The 20,779-nt window shown below is 47.2% G+C and overlaps 2 protein-coding genes across 2 annotated transcripts in view; both read right to left on the bottom strand.

Annotated features, from left to right (window-relative positions):
• Positions 1–20,779, bottom strand: part of LOC309550250 (uncharacterized protein) — a gene marked incomplete at both ends in the record, with an annotated part of 974,848 nt that overhangs the window by 760,301 nt on the left and 193,768 nt on the right. The window contains 2 exons of the mRNA XM_082250660.1: positions 5,505–5,603; positions 6,221–7,352. Coding sequence (XP_082106786.1) covers positions 5,505–5,603; positions 6,221–7,352 — 1,231 coding nt within the window. The remainder of the gene's footprint in view (positions 1–5,504; positions 5,604–6,220; positions 7,353–20,779) is intronic.
• Positions 1–20,779, bottom strand: part of LOC309550781 (gastrula zinc finger protein XlCGF66.1-like) — a 353,589-nt gene that overhangs the window by 239,026 nt on the left and 93,784 nt on the right. The window lies entirely within an intron of this gene.

The raw sequence follows: 20,779 nt of genomic DNA, 5'->3' as shown, positions 1-20,779 counted from the left end.
ACAATCCCTTGTCCTTCAGCACCTGGGTCTCAATAACCAGGCCGTTTAAAACCAGCGATCGTAAAGCAGGATGGAAGATCGGTCCCTGAGACAGTAGATCCTCCCTGAGAGGAAGTCTCCACGGGACGTCCGCCACCAGTCTGACCAAGTCGGCGTATCAAGCTCGACGAGGCCAGTCCGGAGCTGCCAGGATTACTGGAATTCCTTCCTCCTCTATCCTGCGAAGAAGTCTTGGCAGTAACCCAAGAGGAGGGAAGGCATACATTAGCTGGTATTGCCCCCACGGGGTGACCAGTGCGTCTGCGGTCTCTGCTAGAGGATCGCGGGAGCGAGCCACGAATCTCTGTACTTTTCTGTTGAATCGTGATGCCAACAGATCCACATCCGGGGTGCCCCAACGTAGGCACAACTGATGGAAAACTTCTGGATGGAGGGACCATTCCCCCTGATCCGGAGTCTGACGGCTGAGATAATCTGCCTGCCAATTTTCCACCCCCGGAATGAAACACCGCAGAGATAGCTGGAACAAAACATTCCGCCCAGCGAAGAATGCAAGCCACTTCTTTGGCCGCTCGGACACTCTTGGTGCCCCCCTGGTGATTGACATAAGCCACGGCCGTGGCGTTGTCCAACTGGATCCGAACCGGGCTGCCCTGGAGCTGCTCGGTCCAGTGAATCAGACAAAGTCTGATCGCTCTCTGTTCCAATACATTATCGGTAACCTGGATTCTTCCAGGGACCAAAGTCCCTGGACAGATAACTGACCGAGAATTCCTCCCCATCCGGATAGACTGGCATCCGTGGTCACTATCGTCCAATATATTGGCCGAAATGACTTTCCCTGGCTGAGCATCGGAGACCGAAGCCACCAGACCAGAGACTCTCTGGTCTGTTTGCTCAATTGGATCCGATAGTCCAGGGACTCCGGATTCCGATTCAATCTGAGAAGAATCTCTTGCTGAAGAATTCGGGTATGGGACTGGGCAAATGGGACTGCTTCGAAGGAAGCCACCATCAACCCCAGAACCCTCATGCAAGTCCGAAGGGAAGACCAGCTGTTGGATAGTAACAACTGGACTGCAGATTGAATCTTCCGGAGTTTCCCTACCGGAAGGAAAACTCTTGTCCTGACTGTGTCTAGAATTAGACCCAGATGTTCGAGCCTCTGGGTGGGAACCAGAAAAGACTTTTGCTGGTTCACCAGCCACCCGAATTCCTGTAAAGAAATTATAGTAATTTCTATGTTTTGTAGCAGGGTCTGAGGAGACTCTGCATGAAGCAGGAGACCGTCTAGGTAACCTAGAATCGATATGCCTCTTTGGCGCAGTAGTGCCAACATTGGGGCCAACACCTTCGTGAAGACCCGAGGAGCCGCGGCGAAACCGAAAGGTAACGCCACAAACTGATAGTGGTTCTCTTCTACGGAAAAGCGTAGAAACCGCTGATGTCCTGCGAAAATGGGAATGTGAAGATAGGCGTCCTTGATGTCTATGGACGCTAGGACATCCCCTGGATGCAGGAAGGCTGCTACTGTGCGAATGGATTCCATCTTGAATTTCCTTATGTTGAGAAAGGAATTGAGTGCCCTTAAGTCCAGAATTGGACGCACTTTGCCCTCTTTCCTGAGTATTGTAAATAGGTTTGAATAAAACCCTAGAAAAAACGTTCTGTCCAAGGAACGTGGACTACCACTTCTTGTTGTAGTAAATCCGTGACTGCTCTCCGCAGATCTTCTAAACGATCCGGGGATAGTCGAATATTGGAAGGGAAGAATCGCGCCGGTGGGAGAGATCGAAAACTCGATCTTGTACCCTGACCTTATGACTTCGCAAACCCACTAGTCCGGGATTCTGGAAAGCCATGGATCCGGGAACCGGCGAAGACATCCCCCCACCCCAGTTATGGGTGGGGGCGCACCTTCAGGCTTTGGACGATTTATCTTCAGGTCTGGAGGGGGCGGGCTTTTGCTTGCCCGACCAACGTCCCCTGAAGCCTCCTGAAGGAGCTTTGGAGGACTTAATTTTTTCACCCGCGGGACGAAAAAAACTTTTTGTGAGCAGAGAAAGAAGGCCCTCGTCTTTGACGAGTTCCTTTACCTTTAACATTTTGCGGTAAAAAGGTGCTCTTTCCACCCGTGAGATCCTTAATGATCTCATCTAAGTTGGCTCCAAAAAGACGCTCTCCTAAAAAGGGGATACTAGCCAATGCTTTTTTGGAACCTTGGTCGGCTAACCAACCTTTTAGCCACAGTGTACGCCTGAGAACCACTGCTGAGACTGATGCTCGCGCCAATAATGGAGTGGCGTCTAACGCCGCATCACACACAAACTGTAACCCCTGTATCATTTGTTCCAACAAATCTGATACCGCCTGAGGGACCTCTTCTAAATCCCGGCGTAACCACTTGGTCCATTACAGTTACAGTCTGCGAAACCAGACCAATAGCAATTATTGGTCTGAAAGCTGATCCAATCAAGGTAAACATGGTGCGAGACATAGCTTCTATCTTGCGATCCACTGGATCTTTAAAAGACGGAGCGTCTTCTAGAGGAATAACCGTGGCTTTATTCAATCTAGCAATTGGTGAATCCACCACAGGTGGTTCTGTCCATTTCTTAATGAGGGTTTCCTCAAACGGATAACGCCTGTTAATGCGTTTAGAAATAGCAGAAGTGCGTTTTGGCAGACGCCATTCTTCTTCGATTGGATTGCCAAAACATTTGGGCAATGGAAAAACCTTCGCCTTTTTTAGTCCCAAAAGGGATTTCAGTTTCAGCTATTTCCGACGGAATACCCTGTAATCTTAAGGTTTCTTGAACAGATACAATGAGTGCGTTTACCAACGCTTCCTCTCTGGCTATGGCTGATGCCGAAACATCCTCCTCACTGTCTGAAGAGACAGTACACGAGACACCAATCCCAGATGAAGTACCTGCAACTGCAGAAATAGGCTCAGAGTCTGAATCCGAGGTTTCAGATAATAAGGGGTTAGGCGGGAGTCGCTTTCTTGCGCCCTGTCCCTGACAAGCCACTTCCAGCCGGGACACAAAAGTTTCCATAATAGCTGACAATGATTCAATCGTCAGTGGGGTGCTGGAGGATCCTGCAGACACCTCGAGGGGATCCGGAGGAGATACATGAGTGGCAGGGTCCATGTTAATTCAGGACACCTTTGCCAGAAAAAACAAAAAAACTTTTTCTTTTTAAATCAAAAAATACCTCTTTTTTTTTTTATGTGTCTCCCCCTAGCGCAATAGCGCCCCTCAGAGTACCTGCTTCTCGATCCCCACAGAGAGAGAGAGGGACCCCCAAGGCTCACCAACCGATGCAGTGAAGTTTCAAACCGACTGCAGTCAGCGTCTGTCTTTTACAGACTGGAAGGAGCTGTTGCTTTTTCCCGGGTAGAAGGACGTGGCTCCGCCCCCTGTGTACGCCTTCCGGCGTTCCCAGCTCTCCACGAGGTAGCTGGGCTCATGAAACATGGCCGCCCCCATACAAGAGACATTAGACTCCAAAAACATGGCGGCCGGCGTGACCTGAGGACATACATGCACCTGGTCTACGGCAAAATGGCGGCGGACCGCCGAAATCGTTTTTCCCAGCACATCCACCTGCATCTCTGCTAAGTGGCGATTTATTGATCTACAGGAGATACACTACAAATAAGGTAGGATTATACCTCCTATGTCTGCTGTAATGCTACAGTCTGCTGGGTAGAGTGTTAGCTCTCAAACCAAGTCCACTTCCCACAAACACATACTGTATTTACAAGGGGGACTTTTAGTGTCAGATATATACTGACCATGTATGGAGGGGCCCATAATTCATACTGCCTCATAACGAGGAAAGAAAAAAGGGAACGTTTACTCACCATACCGAACCGACAGGCACCCTCTCTTCACAATACCCTCTCCACCGGGGTGGGGGGTTGTGGACCACTCCGGACGCCTCGACTCTCTGGTTCCTGGCGTCCAAGCGAGACTTTTAACTCGCAAGGTCAGTCCCTCCACTGGGACTCCGTCGCGGCCGACCCAGCGTGGAGCTCTGGTCTGCACGCGCTCGTAGGCAGAAACCGGGGTGACCACTGGATCTCAACACCCAGCCCATCGCCCGGCCCCGCATACTTACTTGAATGTGTCGCGGCCGACCAAGCGCAATGCAATGGTCTGCGTGTGCTCGTAGGCCGGCTGGGGTGACCACTAGTGTCGCCCAGTCAGGCGTATTTGCTTGAAGATCTCACAGGAAAAAAATACTGGAGAAAAACTGCCTAAAAAAAAATCTTTTTTTTTTTTTTTTTTTAAAAAAAAAATCTTGCCAGGACCAAAAAGATCCCAGCAAGGAACTTAGGTCCTTACTCCTGACTAGACAGAAAAAAACTGATTCCCTGTAGCAGAGAGAGGGAGGATATACCCTCAGGGACTGCCCCTAAGGTGGAGCCAGAACGTTTTGTCTTTCTGCCTAGTCCTACTCCTGCGGAGACAACATAACCCAGCTCTTGAGAATCAAGAAGACTACGTCTGTCAATGAGCGATAGAGAAAGGTATTTCACACTATTGTAATCGAATCTATCCTGCGCTTCTGTGTAAACTGCAGAGGGCAGGGGCTGATATCTCCCTCTGAGTCTGACAGCCACGGTATGAGAGAAGAAAGACAGGAGAGAGTGGGAGATTACTGTAACTGAGCACAGAGCAGTAAGGAAGGTATTTTACACTATTGTATTACAAAAACACACACTGGACATATATAAAACACTAATAAAGCGCATCCTAGGATTTTATATACACTAAACTAGGTTCACACAGGATTCTTGGCACGCAGAGAGGGAAGAGAGGGACAGCACATGAAAGTAAGACCTACCCCGAAAATAAGCCCTACTGTGTCTTTTGGTGCCAAAATTAATATAAGACCCGGGCTTATTTTCGGGGAAACACGGTAGCGCTGTAACCCGCTATATCATTATCAGTAACCTTCACACAGACAAGAAAGACATTCTGAAGGTGATTCCTTCATTTCATGGCTCTACTTACCACTCTACACCCCAAAATTTACTCAGCCAATGAAAATCCAACACGGTACAACACTTCATCCATGTCTCTGGTGATCTCTCATCTCCTTATCAACTGTTTCTTACATGATGAAGATCAGCCATGGAGTATATCTGAGGTGTATATCAGGGTGTGCTTCTTTACCACATGTCCACCAACATTCATATAGAAGAAATTTCCCACACTCAATGCACTAATACGCCTCCAGGGTTGTGTGGGACCCCTGATGTACAAGAAGACAGGACTTCAGTGAGGAACAATTCCCTCACTCAGGACAGGAAAGTGGCTTCTCCCCGTGTGAGTTCTCTGATGTCTGGAAAGACTGGACTTATCTGAAAAACATTTCCCGCACTCAGGACAGGAAAACGGCTTCTCCCCCGTATGAGATCTCTGATGTATATAAAGAGTAGACTTCTGTGAAAAACATTTTCCGCACTCAGAACAGGAATACGGCTTCACCCCTGTGTGAGATGTCTGATGTCTGTGAAGATGAGACTTCAGTGAAAAACATTTCCCGCACTCAGGACAGGATTGTGGCTTCTCCCCCGCATGAGATCTCTGATGTATGTAAAGATTGAACTTCTGTGAAAAACATTTCCCGCACTCAGGACAAGAATACGGCTTCTCCCCTGTGTGAGATCTCTGATGTATGTAAAGATGGAATCCTACCAAAATGTGATGCGCCAGAAATATAATAAAAAAGTGATGACTTTAAATACAATAAATCAAATCCAGTTCATAAGGCACATAGCAATGTGTGTGCTTCCAATAAAGTGATATGAAGAGTGTCCCCGTATCCAATTGAAGAAAATCCAGTGATGAAAACAAGTTGTAAACACCAATTAGTGAATCCCTCCACCAGGTGAATTAGCCTCTCACCTTCCTAAAGGACCCAAACGGGCCAGCAATCACATGTATCATGGATCAGACTTCCAGGAAAGAGCCACACTGTATTGCACCTCGAGGGATCCCGGGACATATAAAAAACAGATGAAGAAATCTAGTGCTCTCTGCTTACTAATAAGGGTGTGCTTTATTAGAGAAAGGCAGATCAACTCACATTTGTTGGGCACTCAGCCGTGCCTGCTGTATAAGCGATGTCAGCGATCTGTTACCAGAGAGAGACTCTGCGTCGGCCACGCACGCTCCGTCCCCCTATACGCGTTACGTCGAGCGTAATGCTCCTTTGATTTCCTCGGTAGGGGACAAGAATACGGCTTCTCCCCTGTGTGAGATCTCTGATGTATGTAAAGATGGGACTTATGTGAAAAACATTTGCCACACTCAGGACAGGAATGCAACTTCTCCCCTGTGTGAGATCTCTGATGTGTGTTAAGATGAGACTTCAGTGGAAAACATTTCCCGCACTCAGGACAGGAATGCGGCTTCTCCCCCGTGTGAGATTTCTGATGTGTGTAAAGATAGGACTTCAGCGAAAAACATTTCCCACACTCAGGACAGGAATGCGGCTTCTCCCCCGTGTGAGATCTCTGATGTCTGTAAAGATCAGACTTATGTGAAAAACATTTCCCGCACGCAGGACAGGAATGCGGCTTCTCCCCCGTGTGAGATTTCTGATGTGTGTAAAGATAGGACTTCAGCGAAAAACATTTCCCACACTCAGGACAGGAATGCGGCTTCTCCCCCGTGTGAGATCTCTGATGTCTGTAAAGATCAGACTTATGTGAAAAACATTTCCCGCACGCAGGACAGGAATGCGGCTTCTCCCCCGTGTGAGATCTCTGATGTGTGTAAAGATAGGACTTCAGCGAAAAACATTTCCCACACTCAGGACAGGAATGCGGCTTCTCCCCCGTGTGAGATCTCTGATGTCTGTAAAGATAAGACTTATGTGAAAAACATTTCCCGCACTCAGGACAGGAATGCGGCTTCTCCCCCATGTGAGATCTCTGATGTGTTTGAAGATAAGACTTCAGTGAAAAACATTTCCCGCACTCAGGACAGGAAAACGGCTTTTCCCCCATGTGAGATTTCTGATGTGTGTGAAGATGAGACTTCTGTGAAAAACATTTCCCACAAACAGGACAGCAAAACGGCTTCTCCCCCGTGTGAGATCTCTGATGGGTGTAAAGAGAGGACTTCTGTGAAAAAGATTTCCAGCACTCAGGACAGGAATACGGCTTCTCCCCCGAGTGAGATCTCTGATGTGTGTAAAGAGAGGACTTATGTGAAAAACATTTCCCGCACTCAGGACAGGAATACGGCTTCTCTACCATGTGAGATCTTTCATGTCTATTAAGATAGGATTTAAAACGGAAACATTTCCCACACTCAGTACAGGGAAACCTCTTATCTGCTGGAAGGACGGCACCGTCCCTCACAGTCTGAGGTTCCTCAGGATAAGAGGAATATGATGGTCCGGCACCGTCCCTCACAGTCTGAGGTTCCTCAGGATAAGAGGAATATGATGGTCCGGCACCGTCCCTCACAGTCTGAGGTTCCTCAGGATAAGAGGAATACGATGGTCCGGCACCGTCCCTCACAGTCTGAGGTTCCTCAGGATAAGAGGAAAACGATGGTCCGGCACTGTCCCTCACAGTCTGAGGTTCCTTTGGGATAAGAGGAATACGATGGTCCGGCACTGTCCCTCACAGTCTGAGGTTCCTCAGGATAAGAGGAATACGATGGTCCGGCACCGTCCCTCACAGTCTGAGGTTCCTCAGGATAAGAGGAATACAATGGTCCGGCACTGTCCCTCACAGTCTGAGGTTCCTCAGGATAAGAGGAATACAATGGTCCGGCACTGTCCCTCACAGTCTGAGGTTCCTCAGGATAAGAGGAATACGATGGTCCGGCACCGTCCCTCACAGTCTGAGGTTCCTCAGGATAAGAGGAATACGATGGTCCGGCACTGTCCCTCACAGTCAGAAGTTCCTCAGGATAAGAGGAATACAATGGTCCGGCACCGTCCCTCACAGTCTGAGGTTCCTCAGGATAAGAGGAATACGATGGTCCGGCACCGTCCCTCACAGTCTGAGGTTCCTCAGGATAAGAGGAATACGATGGTCCATCTACACTGTGTGGTGCCGGATGGACATTTGAGGTAGCCAGGTTTTCTCCTGGACTATACTGTGTGATGTCCTCATCTTCTACTTTACAGTCTGGAGACAAAGTGAGACAATCCTCTGAGGGTTTCCTCATCTCCCGTCCATCTACTAAAATAGAAATACAGAGATTATTACTAGACATCAGCAGATCGGTTCCCTTAAACCAGGACTCTGCCCACATCAGACAGCTTTGTCTCTGAGGATCTTACAACTAGGTGTCCAAGTCAAGACCTGCTATATGATAGTAAATGGCAGTCTCAGACTCACGCCTTGATGTGCGGGACACCTACTCACTATCTACCGATATATAAAATGTCCAGCTGGTAGAAAATGAGTGTAACAAAAGAGAATCCATATTATGTGTATATATAGCAGTGGGTAGAGAGCAGAGAGCAGAAGTCAGGACTATGTAATGCACAACATAAGAGTATATAGTGCAGGGGTCAGGAGTATGTAATGTACAACATACAGTATATAGTGCAGGGGTCAGGGGTATGTAATGTACAACATACAGTATATAGTGCAGGGGTCAGGGGTATGTAATGTACAACATAGAGTATATAGTGCAGGGGTATGTAATGTATAACAGAGTATATAGTGCAGGGGTCAGGAATATGTAATATACAACATAGAGTATATAGTGCAGGGGTAAGGAGTATGTAATATACAATATAAATTATACAGTGTAAGGGTCAGGACTCATAAGTCAGGCACAGCCAGTGAATAGCAGAGTAAGTAACCCTGGGAAAATTGTTCTATCAGAGAGCTTACTAGACCTCGGCTTTGGGAAGGAAATATAAAGCGCATATCCCAGGCAGTGCCGGTAGAAGGTCACCTATATCCCACGGCAAACATGCCAAATTGCACCCCCCAATATGTATGAGCATTATGTGTGAGTAACCCCCCCCCCCAAAACAAAACAAACATTGGGTACTAATCTGCATGATCACCCGGCCCATCCCTACTAGCACAAATCCTGCCCCCCGCATAAGAAATTCTCCCCCTAATACAAATCCCCCCCAAATTTCCCTTCCTATAACAATTCTTAGTCCCTGCTGCTCCTTAAATTCCTCCTCGCAACACAGAACCCTTCCCCCCTCAATTTCACTGTGGTCCCCCCCCCCCCTCCCTGCATGATACCACAGTGACCAGGGCAGCCTCCCCTCCTACCCACCCCTTGTCCCGACCCTGACCCCAGGTGTCTAGGTCTTGTAACTCCTCTGGTGAAAACAAACATTTTGCTGCCAGCTGAACCCCAGAATCTCCATAAATCCAGTCTAGATACATAAATTGTGTCTGCAGCACAGAGAAGGAAGATTATCCGAGAGAAATACAGGAATACAGGACGGGGAACACAGCTCAGGAAAGTGACCAGGGGATTACAGGCTGATATCACCCAGTCCCCGCCCTACTCTTGGCCAATCAGTGAGCAGTATGGGTGGAGGAATGTATTTAGTGTTAATGACCCACCTGTGCTGATCTCTGTAGGAGTGTCCTCCTCTATAAATGTCCCCGTTATTCCATCCTCCTCCATAGACTGCTGATCATCCCTCACATACGTCTCTTCTTCTTCTGCTTTAACCTCAAATTCTATATTGATTGGATCTCCACTCTAAACCAAGAAAACAATAGAAGAGGTCATCTGTAAAACATAAGCTTCAATATTGTGATATAACTTTTAAAAAAATCACTTCAATGAGTCCATGTTCTAGATGCTCCGTCCCACCAACCTTGTAACAATGGGGGATGGTGTGATCTTCCTGTGTGAAATCCCGGGAATACAGAGGACGGGGACATCTCTCTGGTGGGTTCCTGGTATTAGGTGGCTCCATCATATCCTTGTGTCCTTCTGAAAACTCCTCCATCACTCCATACTCCTCATCCTCCTCTTTATACTCTTCTTTAATATCAATATTATCATCCCCGAGGTTTCTACTCTGAATATATAATAAAAATGACATCAATGGTAACAATGCAGATAATGTACAGATCCTAATGATACTATCAGTGATTGTTCCTCATCTACCTGATGATGGTGAGGGATGGTGTGACCTTCCTGTGTGGGATCCCGGGAATACAGAGGACGGGGACATCTCTCTGGTGGGTTCCCATTACTGGATCCATCTGTAGGAAACACACACACTGACTGAATACATTGTTTCTATGTGTTTATCAGATGATGGGGGATCTAGGTGGAGCCTCCGTACTGCTCTCTCCTTTACAATAAAGTCTCCTCCTACCCGGTGATGTGAGGGGCGGCTGATTCTCCATCATGACGTCCTTGTAGAGATCCTTGTGTCCTTCTAAATACTCCCACTCCTCCATGGAGAAATAGACAGTGACATCCTGACACCTTATAGGAACCTGACACACACAATGATACAGTCACCATCCAGACACATCCCTTGTCTGTTACTGGATAATGTCCCAGAATTCCCAGCACCACTCACCTCTCCTCCATGATCTCTCTGGTGACTTCTAGAATCTTCTTTGTATTTCTCTATTCTATCAGGGAGGGAGGTGGAGGCAATGTGATGGTCATGTGATCTCCAGACTTCACAGGAGGAAAACTCTAGATCTGAACACAAATAGTAAAATCAAATTAAATTCCCAGAATCCTCCTCACCTCACCATTCAGGTTTCCATTTCATTAAAGCCCCACCTCAGACTGAGGTATAATTTACCCACACAGGACCCCCACACTACGCAGAGTAAAAGCTTGTTGCAGGCATTCTGACATCATTACATACAACGCAGGACCAACAGTCCCACTTTGCTAGTGAGGATGCCAAGGATCCGCCCACATCCTAAGAGCATGAGAAAAAAAAAGCCAGATGGAGGGACATTGGGGGGGAGGAGCTGTGAGGTCAGTGTGATGTCATAGGACATATAGACTCTGGATGGAGGGACATTTAGATGGGGAGATTTGAGGGGTCCTCTATATGAGGATCCTGTGCTAACCAAATCATTGTTCCCGGGTGCCTCCCACTTCTCCTAAAATGAAGAGTGAACTTTGACCTTTACCATACAGAAATCTGTCAGGATTCTGTGAAAGTAAGCTGTCATGTGATCAGGTGACGTGCGGAGGAACGGAGTGTAAATAGCAGACAATTTCATCCAGAGCTACTAATGGTGGGGATGGATTTTGCTGCATGCTGGTGCCAACTTTCCACCCCCCAGGGTCACTGCAGGTGTGGAGAAAAGCTGTGTAAGAGGATATGGAGGAGAGATGAGGAGGAGATCCAGGAATCAGGATAAAGGTCAGGACAAGCAACAGACGAGCGCATCCAAGAGATGAAGCCGGGGTCACTACACAGAAAATCAATCAAAGGAAACAACAGGCAGGATGAGGAATAGCAAGAAGGAGCTCAGAGACAAATGAGAATATTGCTCAGCCAATGGGAGATTATCTCAGCATGACTTACTTAATGAAGGAGATTAGGGGGAGGGGAGGTGACCATAGATACATGGAAATTCAGCTGGTTCAGCAGGGATCGGTCACATTTCCATCCATGTGTGGTCACTGCCGGAGAAATGTCACTCAATCAGAAGCTGCAGCCAATAGCTTCATCACTGATCTGTGTATTCTGACAGTGGAGGAGCGCCCCCCATTGTCAGAATACAATAGTGCAGTGGGGAGGATTACCCCATCCCCCTCCAATGTGTGGATGGGGGAATCGCTTCAGTTTTTTTTTTCACTCATCCCGCTGGCTGAACTATAAAACTGAACCATGTATGGTCAGCTTTATATAGCAAGATATATTATTCATCAACTGATTTCCCTTAAGGGGTTAATCTATGTTTATTACTTCCTCTGCCGCCAATTCCTGCATTGTCTCCTCTTTCCGTCCTACCAAATGGAACGTCCTATCAGAATCTGACATCACTTCCTGTCTGTAGTCCATAGAGACTTCCTGTCTGTATTCCATAGAGACTTCCTGTCTGTATTCCATAGAGACTTCCTGTCTTGGTAGAAGTGAGATCACCACCTTGTGGAGCTCAGAGGAACTGCAGCCCTAAGAACCGTCTGGTAGTGTGAACACGGCCTTGTGCTATGTGTGTATGTACTGTATATCCTTCCCCTTTCTCTCCTCCCTGAGTGTGTATGAAGAGGCGGAGCTCCTGCTGGAACAGCGGTCGGAGGAGGAAGGCGAGTCTAGGAGGGAGACTGACAGAAAGCGCAGCAGACTTGCAGGAGTGAGCGAGGAGGATCCAGTTCCTTTGCCATCGGAGGTGAGGAGAGTGTGAAGGATGTTTGTGACTCTGGTAGCTGAAAAGCTGGGAGTCATATTGCTCTGGTGAGTGGGGAAGCACTACTAAGGGGGGCGCCCTCACCATCACGTGTGTAAGAGGTGGAAGAAGGCGTGGCTACACTACAGCTGGCACAGTTTGGAGCACGGAGAACTTTCACACCTTATCAACTTTTCATTCATTTGTGGACTTTTTTGGAGCAACAGAACTTCATTGAAGTAGATACAAAGTGGAAGCCGTGGACTTGCAGAGAACACTATATTGAGCAAAAAATATTGTATGATTAAATGAATTTGCACAGGTTATTACTTTATAGAAAATAGTATAAGATAATGAAGTAGGTGTAAAGTGGAAGCAGGAGATCTTCAGGGAACAGCAGCATGAGCACAAAGCACTTTATGTTGTATATGAATTTGCACATGGATCAGTTTAGGTAATGTATTAATAAACACCATAAGATGAATGAAGTAGGTGTAAATCTAGACCTGTGGAACACAAGGGATATGGAGTGGGAATCCTCCTATCCTCACAGAGCACCTTCCAGGTTCTCCACTCTCCTCCCTCTCATCATTTGAAGCTCACTGTATACGTCTATTTTCTCCAATCTCCTCTAGAATTGCTGTGATCTATCGCCCCGCTGGACCGGTATTACTTTCCTTGATGACTTCTCTGCCTGGCTGCCCTACTTTCTCTCTTCTGAAATCCCCACAATCATTCTCAGAGACGTCAACATCCCTGTTAACATGAACATTTTTGTTACTTCTAAATGTTTTAGTCTAACCTCCTCATTTGGCCTGAAGAAATGGGTACACAATGGATAGAGGCTTCTACTCACTCTGGTGACAACACCCTCAGCCTTGTATTCTCCCACCTATGTACTCCATGCATCCTCTCCAACAATCCTCTCCCTCCCTCTAAACACCACTAGGGAGGGGCGAGCGGTTTGGGCTGAGGAGAACTTCACCAATCACCCGAATTTTCTGTGCGCTCTGTGTTTTCATTTTGTTTACTATTTACATCCCACCGAGCGCAAAGTCAATAGGTTGTTAAGAAGGGAAAGCGGGAAGTCGGCTGCTGCGTCCTTAACAACGAATAAGTCATGAGCTGTCAGTTGGCTTCTCAGATGACAGCGGAATGTAAAAAAAAGAATTGCCGGTAAGAAGAAAATCGGGGAGAAATTGGCGTGTAGTCCCCCAAAATCCATACCAGGCCCTTTGGGTCTGGCATGAATTTTAAGGGGAACTCAATGCCAAAATTTAAAAAACAAATGACATGAGGTACCCCGAAAATCTATACCTCACCCTTATCCGAGCATGCAGCCTGGCAGGCAAGGAAAGAGGGGGATGGACGAGTGCCCCCCTGAATCATACCAGACCACATGCCCTCAACATGTTCCTATGTTGATGGGGACAAGGTCCTCTTCCCCAAAACCTTGGCCTGTGGTTGCGGGGGCCTGCAGGCAGGGGGCTTATCAGAATCATGAAGCCCCCTTTAACAAGGGGGCCCCCAGATCCCGCCCCCTGTGTGAATGAGTTTGGGGTACATTGTAAGAATAAATGAGGCTATGAGCACGTTTTTCAAAATTCCTTCTATAGAAAAATCAAAACAACAATGTCCTCCAATGTAGATCCATCATCAATCATGACACCCACTGCACCTCTGGACCCCAAAAAATAAAACACTCCACTCTCAAGGAATTACAGTCTAACAGTTCTTAAAAAGGTTAGCAGCAGGGCCACCTGGTGACATCATCTGGTGGCCTGCCCCCTTGTGATGTAACTGACTAATGCCAGTTGGATCGGTGACATCATAAGGGGCAGGGCCACCAGGTGACATCACCAGGTGGCTATGTCCATTACCTATTTAAAAACTGTCACCTAGCGGAGCAGGCATTCGACAGTCAGCCTTCCTCGTGGGCGGAGGTTTTTTTTTCTTATTTTGGCTCGGCGGTGCAGCAGTCGTTGTGATTGACGATGGATCTACATCAGGGGACATTGTTTTTTTATTTTTATTTTTTTTAATAAAGGAACTATCAAAAAGTGTCTCATGTCTTTATTTTTAACACTTTTTTTGGTAAATGAGGGCCAGGATCTGGGGGCCCCCTTTTTCAAGGGGGCCTCCAGATTCCGATTAGCCCCCTGAAGACCTGAAGACCCCCTTAACCCAAAGCACCCCCCCATGTTGAGGGCATGTGGCCTGGTGTGGTTTGGGGGGCACTTGCTTGTCCTCACCCCTGTCCTGGCCTGCCAGGCTGCGTGCTTGGATAAGGGTCCGGTATGGATTTTGGGGGGGAAGATACGCCATTTAAAAAAAAATGGTGTGGGGTTTCCCCTAAAAATCTATACCAGACCCTTATCCAAGCATGCAGCTTTTTTTGGGCCTGGTATGGATGGGGCCTGGTATAGACGGTGGGGACCCCACGCATTTTTTTTCCCCATTTTTTATCTTCCTTGCCAACAATTATTTATTTTTTTACATTCAGCTGTCTGCGGGAGAGCCCGCTGACAGCTGATGACTCATTTGTTGGTAAGGACACTCTTGCGGGTTCCCGGCCTCACTTCTTAACAACCTATTGACCGTGCACTCGTCGGGATGTAAATAGTAAAATAAATAGAAGAAACGCAGAGCACACAGAAAATTCGGGTGTTTGGCAAACTCCTGAAGGGTCCATTTCGGGCTGAAGTTATGCTCCGTCCAAACTGCTCGCCCATCCCTAGTGGTGTTTAGAGGGAGGGAGAGGATTGTTGGAAAGGTTGTATGGAGTGCATAGGTGGGAGAATACAAGGCTGAGGGTGTTTCCACCAGAGTGAGTAGAAGCCTCTATCCATTGTGTATCCATTGCTTCAGGCCAAATGAGGAGGATAGACTAAAACATTTAGAAGTAGCAGAAGTGTTTGTAGTAACAGGGATGTTGAAGTCACCGAGAATGATTGTGGGGATTTTAAAGGGCCTGGTATGGACCGGGGGGAACCCCCACACTGTTATTTTTATTTATTTATATTGCCGACAATTGATTAAAATCAATTTAAATGTAATTTTTTTTTCTTTATAATTGTCAGTTTTGCTGCAGCATATACGCCACTTTACAGGCAGACTAAGGCTGGATACACACTATACAACTATTTTTGTTAGATTTACCTTCCACTATGTAGTGAAAGGGCCTGCCTGACTGCATACAAATTGAAACTGTTTAGGTTTGGAAATTGGAAAAAATCTAAAGAAAATTGTATAGTGCGTATCCAGTTTAACCACTTTAACACTAGCCACTGTGCTGCTACTGCGGCACAGTGGCTCGTTATCGTCTAGCGACGTAGACCTACGTTGCTAGACTCCTCCCCTCTAGGCGGCGCTCGCGCGCCGCCGGAGGCGCGCTCCCGCTGTTTTCATTCACAGCGGGAGTCGGGCCAGGGGAGGAGCGGCGGCGATCGCCGCTGCTCTGCCCCGATCGTCAGGGAATCCAGTTTGGAGATCCGCCCGCCTGTGTAAACAGAGCGGGCGGATCTCCTCAGTGACAGGGAGTGACAGATCGGAGTGTTCAGCATAGCTGGACATGCGATCTGTCCCTGTCTCACACAGTCACCTCCCCCCCACACGTCAGTAAGCACCAGGCATACATTAACCCCTCCCTCTCCAATAAAATTAACCCCTTCCCTGCCAGTGTCATTTTTACAGTAACAGTGCATATTTATAGCACTGATTACAGCAGTAATGTCACTGGTACCCGCAAAAGTGTCAAAAATGTCAGTCAAGGGTCCAATCTGTCCGCCGCAATGTCGCAGTCCTGCAAAAAAAATTGCAGATCGCCACCATTACTCGTTAAAAAAAAAACACCAAAAATGACAGAAATCTTTCCCTTAGTTAGTAAACGCAATAACTTTTGCGCAAACCAATCAAAATACGCTTATTGCGATTTTTTTTACCAAACATAGGTAGCAGAAAACAAATTGGCCAAAAAATTTTTTAAAAATTGGTTTTTACATCTTATTTGGGGGTATTTCATATAAAAAAATGTAAAAAAAATATTGTTATTTTTTCAAAATAAACGCTATTTTTTTGTTTATAGCGCAAAAAGTAAAAATCGCACAGGTGATCAAACACCACCAAAAGAAAGCTCTGTTTGTGGGAAAAAAAGGATGTAAATTTCGTTTGGGTACGGCGTCGCATGACCGCGCAATTGTCAGTTAAAGTCGCACAGCGCCGAATCGCAAAAAGTGGCCCAGACATAAGACAGCAAAATGCTCTAGTGGTAAAGTGGTTAAGGGGATCCCCCAGGCACTATATTTAAAGGAATTTTTCTTTTTTTTTTTTTTTTCATTTTAAGCATTAATAAAATCACTGCTCCTTTGAAAACAATATTTTGTAAAAAAAAAAAAAAAAAAAAAATTGCATTGATATTATCAAACATGAAAAAAAAAAAAAGATAAAGAAAAACGCACACAGAAATTTCTGGTGTTGGGCAAATGGCCAAACGGAGGATGTTCAAGCCGAACTTATGCCCGTCCCGAACCATTTACCCATCCCTACTCCCTGATTATCTCTCGCCTCGACTACTGAAACTTCCTCCTCATTGGCTTACCTTTACATATGATATCCCTCCTTCAGTCCCTAATGAATGCTGCTGCCAGACTCATCCACCTCACAAACCGCTCAGCATCTGCTACCCCTCTCTGCCAATCCCTCCATTGGCTGCCACTCACCCAACAAATTTAAATTAAAAATACTAACAGTAACTTACAAAGTCATCCACAACCCCGCCCAAGCTACACAACTAACCTGGTCTCAATATTCCAACCAAATCATCCTATTCGATCTTCCCAATATCTCCTGCTTTCTAGTTCCCTTGTCACCTCCTCCCACCTCCAGGACTTCTCCCGAGCCTCTCGTATCCCATAGAACTCCCTACCCCAATCTGTCTCACTATCTCTTACTCTATCCACCTATTGGTGTTCCCTGAAAATTCATCTTAGTTGACCATACAGTGGCAGTGTTTCCCAGCAATACAGACGAGCTGCAGTTATAAAATTAGCCACACGGTGGCAGTGCTTCCCAGCAATACAACCGAGCTGCAGTTATACAATTGGCCACACGGTGGAAGTGTTTCCCGGCAATACAACTGAGCTGCAGTTATAAAATTGGCCACACAGTGGCAGTGTTTCCCGGCAATACAACCGAGCTGCAGTTATAAAATTGGCCACACGGTGGCAGTGTTTCCCGGCAATAAAGCCGAGCTGCAGTTATAAAATTGGCCACACGGTGGCAGTGTTTCCCGGTAATAAAGCCGAGCTGCAGTTATAAAATTAGCCACACGGTGGCAGTGTTTCCCAGCAATACAACCAAGCTGCAGTAATAAAATTGGCCACACAGTGGCAGTGTTTCCCAGCAACACAGCCGAGCTGCAGTTACAAAATTGGCCACACGGTGGCAGTGCTTCCCAGCAATACAACCGCGCTGCAGTTATACAATTGGCCACACAGTGGCAGTGTTTCCCAGCAATATAGGCGACTGCAGTTACAAAATTGGCCACACGGTGGCAGTGTTTACCGGCAATATAGACGGCTGCAGTTATACAATTGACCACACGGTAGCAGTGTTTCCCAGCAATACAGCTGAGCTGCAGTTATAAAATTGACCACATAGTGGCAGTGTTTCCCGGCAATACAGCCGAGCTGCATTTATAATATTGACCACACGGTGGCAGTGTTTCCCAGCAATGCAGCCGAGCTGCAGTTACAAAATTGGCCACATGGTGGCAGTGCTTCCCAGCAATACAACCGAGCTGCAGTTACAAAATTGGCCACACGGTGGCATTGTTTCCCGGCAATACAGCCGAGCTGCAGTTACAAAATTGGCCACACGGTGGCAGTGTTTCCCAGCAATACAGCCGAGCTGCATTTATAATATTGGCCACATGGTGGCAGTGTTTCCCGCCAATACAGCCGAACTGAAGTTATAATACTGGCCACACAGTGGCAGTGTTTCCCAGCAATATAGGCGGCTGCAGTTACAAAATAGACCACACGGTGGCAGTGTTTCCCAGCAAATACAGCCGAGGTGCAGTTATAAAATTGACCACACGGTGGCAGTGTTTACCATAAAATACAGCCGAGCTGCAGTTATAAAATTGGCCACACGGTGGCAGTGTTTCCCAGCAATACAGCCGAGCTGCAGTAACAAAATTGGCCACACGGAGGCAGGGTTTCCCTGCAATATAGGTGGCTGCAGTTATAATATTGACCACACGATGGCAGTGTTTCCCAGCAATACAGCCGAGCTGCAGTTATAAAATTCACCACACGGTGGCAGCGTTTCCCAGCAATACAGCCGAGCTGCAGTTACAAAATTGGCCACAGGGTGGCAGTGTTTCCCAGCAATACAGCCGAGCTGCAGTTATAAAATTCACCACACGGTGGCAGTGTTTCCCAGCAATACAGCCGAGCTGCAGTTACAAAATTGGCCACACGGAGGCAGGGTTTCCCTGCAATATAGGTGGCTGCAGTTATAAAATTGACCACACGGTGGCAGTGTTTCCCAGCAATACAGCTGAACTGCAGTTATAAAATTGATCACACGGTGGCAGTGTTTCCCAGCAAATACAACCAAGCTGCAGTTATAAAATTGGCCACATGGTGACAATGTTTCCCAGCAATGTAAGTGGCTGCAGTTACAAAATTGGCCACACGGTGGCAGTGTTTTCCAGCAATATAGGTGGCTGCAGTTATAATATTGACCACACGATGGCAGTGTTTCCCAGCAATACAGCCGAGCTGCAGTAACAAAATTGGCCACACGGAGGCAGGGTTTCCCTGCTATATAGGTGGCTGCAGTTATAATATTGACCACACGATGGCAGTGTTTCCCAGCAATACAGCCGAGCTGCAGTTACAAAATTGGCCACAGGGTGGCAGTGTTTCCCAGCAATACAGCCGAGCTGCAGTTATAAAATTCACCACACGGTGGCAGTGTTTCCCAGCAATACAGCCGAGCTGCAGTTATAAATTTGGCCACATGGTGCAAATGTTTCCCAGCAATGTAGGCGGCTGCAGTTACAAAATTGACCACACGGTGGCAGTGTTTCCCAGCAATACAGCCGAGCTGCAGTTACAAAATTGGCCACACGGTGGCAGTGTTTCCCAGCAATGTAGGCGGCTGCAGTTACAAAATTGGCCACACGGTGGCAGGGTTTCCCAGCAATACAGCCGAGCTGCAGTTACAAAATTGGCCACACGGTGGCAGTGTTTCCCAGCAATACAGCCGAGCTGCAGTTACAAAATTGGCCACACAGTGGCAGTGTTTCCCAGCAATACAGCCGAGCTGCATTTATAATATTGGCCACACGGTGGCAGTGTTTCCCAGCAATATAGGCGGCTGTAGTTACAAAATAGACCACACAGTGGCAGTGTTTTCCAGCAAATACAGCCGAGCTGCAGTTATAAAATTGGCCACACGGTGGCAGTGTTTCCCAGCAATGTAGGCGGCTGCAGTTACAAAATTGGCCACACGGTGGCAGTGTTTCCCAGCAATACAGCTGAGCTGCAGTTACAAAATTGACCACACGGTGGCAGTGTTTCCCAGCAATACAGCCGAGCTGCATTTATAATTTTGGCCACACGGTGGCAGTGTTTCCCGGCAATACAGCCGATCTGCAGTTACAAAATTGGCCACACGGTGGCAGTGTTTCCCAGCAATACAGCCGAGCTGCAGTTACAAAATTGGCCACATGGAGGCAGGGTTTCCCTGCAATATAAGTGGCTGCAATTATAAAATTGACCACACGGTGGCAGTGTTTCCCAGCAATACAGCTGAACTGCAGTTATAAAATTGATCACAGGGTTGCAGTGTTTCCCAGCAATACAGCCGAGCTGCATTTATAATATTGGCCACACGGTGGTAGTGTTTCCCAACAAATACAGCCGAGCTGCAGTTATAAATTTGGCCACATGGTGCAAATGTTTCCCAGCAATGTAGGCGGCTGCAGTTACAAAATTGACCACACGGTGGCAGTTTTTCCCAGCAATACAGCCGAGCTGCAGTTACAAAATTGGCCACACGGTGGCAGTGTTTCCAGTGTTTCCCGGCAATACAGCCGAGCTGCAGTTATAAAATTGGCCACACGGTGGCAGTGTTTCCAGTGTTTCCCGGCAATACAGCCGAGCTGCAGTTATAAAATTGGCCACACGGTGGCAGTGTTTCCCAGCAATGTAGGCGGCTGCAGTTACAAAATTGGCCACACGGTGGCAGGGTTTCCCAGCAATACAGCCGAGCTGCAGTTACAAAATTGGCCACACGGTGGCAGTGTTTCCCAGCAATACAGCCGAGCTGCAGTTACAAAATTGGCCACACAGTGGCAGTGTTTTCCAACAATATAGGCGGATGCAGTTACAAAATTGGCCATACGGTGGCAGTGTTTCCCAGCAA

The sequence above is a fragment of the Pelophylax lessonae genome, assembly GCF_965119305.1.
Source record: "Pelophylax lessonae genome assembly, chromosome: 3".
NCBI lineage: Eukaryota > Metazoa > Chordata > Amphibia > Anura > Ranidae > Pelophylax > Pelophylax lessonae.
Note: the sequence above shows the minus strand (reverse complement) of the source record. Positions and strands in the feature narration are given on the sequence as shown.